We start from the raw sequence: 4,241 nt of genomic DNA, 5'->3' as shown, positions 1-4,241 counted from the left end.
CCTAATCATTCTACTTCTGCATATGACCACACCATGGTAAAAACTCCACTTCTTTGTTTTTGGCAGAACTGCAGAGGAGGATTAGTTATTGAAATTAAACCCGAAAGCAGACAAACCAGGATAAAACCACTCCTGAATACTGGACTCAGGTCTAAGGCAGGTAGGCGGGCGGTTTTGTATTGGATTGTTGAGGTCTAAGGTAGATGGGATTGCAGAAGAATCACATAAATACTACTCAGCTTGCAGTGTCTTTAGCCATCAGAGACTTGCTAGCTATTCATATATTTCCATTTTCCAATGATTTTAGGGCAACCGGCCAATACGGATATTATAGCAAAAATGTTCATTCTGCTATGATGAATGTCAGTCTGCGGCCATCAGTACAACTGGGCTTGCTATCCCCATGTAAATGGTAAAAAAAGAAAAAAAAATCCAATATTCCTTAATCAAATTATGGATGATTCTTTTGTTCTCATAGCATTACCAAGAACCATACTCCTATAGTCCTATAAATGCATGCCCTTTTAGTTTAGTGAAAATGCCATTAGGTGTCCTTGAAACATCAGCCTCGATACTCCTCTTCATTACAATCTTGCCCTCTGTGCCCCCACCTGTCAAGCCCTGCCAAGGCTGCTATAGCCAGTCTCTTTTGTCCTAGACGAATTCGTGTCCTTCGTCCACATTTCATTCCATCATTCACCAACTTACTTAGCTTCCATGCATTAGCAAGTCATCAACATAAAGGGTACAAATTGAAAACTACACATCAAGATAATCAACATATCTTTTGATGCATCCTTTCAGAGAAGGAAATTCAAGTGGAAACAGATTGTTTTGTTGTGTAATGAGTCGTCCGCATATATGACTTGTTCCATCAGGAAGAATAATTGACTGGAAAGTTTTTTGCCCACCCAAGTGTATCAGTTAGGTTTGAGATGGACCATCTTTTATGTAGTCGTGTGTCTCAATCCACCACTCTCTACAAGCTATCCCTTTCCCATACTGATTAAAATGGCCCCATCCTCCTCTCTGAAAAGGAGCCATCCGAATTTAACATTGACAAAGGAAAAGAAAAAGGGAAAGGACTGTCTGTAATTATTTGTATACATATTAGTTTGACCAGAAATTAACTACACCAAATGCACAAAAAGCTTGAAAATTTAGACCGTCCTTTAATTTTAATATTTCATACACAAAATACATAGAGACAACCACATATATCATGGTTATAGAATAGGTCAAAGACAGGACAAAATTTCTTGGTGGCATCATGTTTGAGTTCCAGAAATAAAATATGGGAGTCATCTTGAGTTGAAAACTCAAATGAAAAGGAATAGTTAAGTAGAATTATATTATCTTATATGGTTTTAATTAGTCAGGCTTTGAAGGGAGCCTTTGATTAGTGTAGAACCTCTGCAGCATCCCCATTGGATGGTCAGATATGTGAGTGAATCGGACAACACCATCCCATGTTAGCTCTGGACCACAGGGCACAGTGCAGAGAAAATGCAATTGGAGAGTCAGGTGTCTCACCAGAATGAAATGTGCTGGGACCTTTGTTCAGTTATGTAATTCAGGAAAATAAAGAGGGCCAATAGCTTCAGACCAGGTAAGGTAAACTCCAGTTCAAAAGCTAAGATAATCGTCTGCAAACACCTCAGCGTTATTATATAACAAGCAAACTCATCAAACGGTGAACTTTTCATCATCATTGATTCATCATCATCATCATTACCGACTCATTCAGTATGAAAACTGGGAAGTGAACTAACGAAAAGGTTAGATGGACTGGACGAGAAAAGTTAAAAGAAGGGGAGGAAAAGAAAAGCAACTAATTTAGGACAGAGAATTATCACGTTTTCACTCCATCCATCTAAGATGGAGAAAAGAAAACAACAAAAAGGAAAAAGAATTTGAAGACCATAACCGTCGCCATCACCATCGTCGTCGTCGTCGTCGTGATGCATTATCAGTGCTGCATGATCTTGATAGTCGACCGTTATTTTCATCTTGTGAAGTCGTGGACGAGGCTTGGCCTGTCTGTGACATTGAGACGCCAAGAGAGGAACGGAATGCCGGTATCGGAATCTCGATCGTCGTCCTCGATGAACCTGAATTCGTTGCCCATGGCCGGAGAGAGGCAGGGCATTTTCTGGGCCTGAGAGTGGTGAACCCATGAATTGTTGTGATGGCTTATCATTATGTGTTGCGGTTCCATTACTCCTGCAGTTGCACCAGTGGTGGCGGCGGCGGCTGTGGCTCTCCTCTCTTCTTTCTTGAATCGAATTCCACAGGCATTGCACAGCGACTGCAATTCACAAGTATTATTTATTATTTTTTAAATTTTCAATTCAAAGTATAAAAAGGCAAAGCAAACAAAAAGAAAGTCATTGGTTGCATCGAGAAATCACCTTTGGGCCTCTTGGACCGTTCCTCCAAAGTGGGGTAGAAGTGGTGTCGCAGTTAGCACAACGGCGAGCGAGGAGGGGATCGCCGGCGGAGTTGTTGCTGTTGCTGCCGCTGCTTCCTCCGCGGCTGGGCTTATGAGTTGGTGCAGATGGCGTGTGTTTGGACTGTAATATGTCCCAGCAAAAGTTAGACACACAAGAACCAGCCCGTCGATCGTGGTGCATTCGCTTTTCATCATTGTCCGTTAAACGAGTGGATGGAGTTCCGAGAGAAAGAGTGCAATCCACGGAAGAAGAAGAGGACGTGAACGGATACATGTCTGTTTCATCGAAAGGCTTGTGATTGGGCATGGAGAAGAGCATAGAGAAAGAATTGCTCTGATTGTGGAACAGCCCACATGTACATGGACCCGCCATGTTCCCTTGTGAGCTACTGCAACGATGCATCTCTTCTTTCTTCGAAATTCGTACTTGCGCTAATGGGTTGTCTCCCGTTGCCTCGAATTCAAAACAAGGCAACAAAAGATCAAATGGGCAGCCGTGGATGAAGTTAAGAAAATCAAGAGAAGAAGAAGGAAGAAGATCGAGGGAGAGAGAGCGCGAGAGAGACAGAGAGAAATGAGGTAAGGCAATGATGGAAAAGTATAGAGATGGTGAGTTTATAGTTAAAGGCTGGTAGCAGGAGGGTACGATCAAATAGTAAACTGGGGGAGCAATGTAATAATAAAACGTTTGAATAGAAAGATAGAAGAGAGAGGGTGAATGTACGAGAGGGATGAGAAGGGGTGTTGTCTGTTAGCTTTATAAGCTAATAAAATGGCGAAATACCAGTCAGCACTTGCAGTCCACGTTGTCGTCAACTGCAATTAGAGAAGTGTACATACGTATATAGGAAGAGAGTGATCGATATAAAGACAGAGACAGAAAGAGGGACCCAGGATTGCATGTTAGAGAGAGAGAGGGGGAGAGAGAGAAAGCTCAGCAAAGTCAGTGAGTCAGTCACTGTCCCGGTAGGGTATGAGACTAAGAGGTGTGTGATGGTGTGGTCTTCTCGGTGTTGATGGAGGCTAAGTGTATGTGCGTATCATCTAACTGTACCACTGCTGTAACTTGTAGTAGTATTATAGTTTCTTGCCCTTCAATTTATACTCCCCTAGTGGTAGAGAGAGAGAGAGAGAGATAGCAGAATCAGATAGAGAAAGAGGGGCGCTCCTAACAATGTGAGAGTGGCGAGGGTGGTGGTCAGAGAGGCAAATGGGGTGGCATTGGGGTAGTCAAAAGAACCCACGTGACTAGCGGGAACAGTCTTCCATGGATCTGCCTTCTCCGATCACGAGGCAATAGTCTCAAACTAATACATCAAACCTCTGTCCGTATCCGTATCTCTGCCCCCCTTCCCCCTCCCTCTGCTCTGTCACTGCCACCCTCCCAAGGAAAATGGAATACATTTCTCCTCGCCCTCTCACCCCTCCCACCCCCCCTCCCCTCTTGCGCGTCCCACCCACACTCTTGCCCTTCTCCATTCCTCCTCTTAATCCATACTGTAAAGAAACAGTAATCTCAAGTACCCTTCATTTAATTATCATTTTAATTCCCTTTATTATATTTGACATGTACAGTGCCGCATTCCCATGCATATCAAGCCATTCTATTTGAATTTGTTGAGACACGTCAAACTTTTATATTCAAAATGGGGCAATACATTATTATTTGAAAATTATCAAGTGTCATTTCTATCATAAATTTAAATTTTGATACACTGTACACCTGATCAATGCCAATTTATTATTAAGATGCTTTTGAGAATTGTAGTAAGCGATGACTAATGAAAGG

The 4,241-nt window shown here is 42.4% G+C and overlaps 1 protein-coding gene across 1 annotated transcript; it reads right to left on the bottom strand.

The window, feature by feature from the left end:
* Positions 1-1,645: 1,645 nt before the first annotated feature.
* Positions 1,646-3,447, bottom strand: LOC117912403 (GATA transcription factor 18-like). Its single transcript, XM_034826972.1, has 2 exons — positions 2,412-3,447; positions 1,646-2,308 (listed from the first exon to the last, which is right to left on the bottom strand). The coding sequence occupies exons 1-2, from the start codon at positions 2,853-2,855 to the stop codon at positions 2,006-2,008; spliced, it is 747 nt and encodes a 248-aa protein (XP_034682863.1). The 5' UTR covers positions 2,856-3,447; the 3' UTR covers positions 1,646-2,005.
* Between the last annotated feature and the right edge of the window lie 794 nt (positions 3,448-4,241).

This window comes from Vitis riparia, chromosome 4 (genome assembly GCF_004353265.1).
Source record: "Vitis riparia cultivar Riparia Gloire de Montpellier isolate 1030 chromosome 4, EGFV_Vit.rip_1.0, whole genome shotgun sequence".
Classification (NCBI taxonomy): domain Eukaryota; kingdom Viridiplantae; phylum Streptophyta; class Magnoliopsida; order Vitales; family Vitaceae; genus Vitis; species Vitis riparia.
Note: the sequence above shows the minus strand (reverse complement) of the source record. Positions and strands in the feature narration are given on the sequence as shown.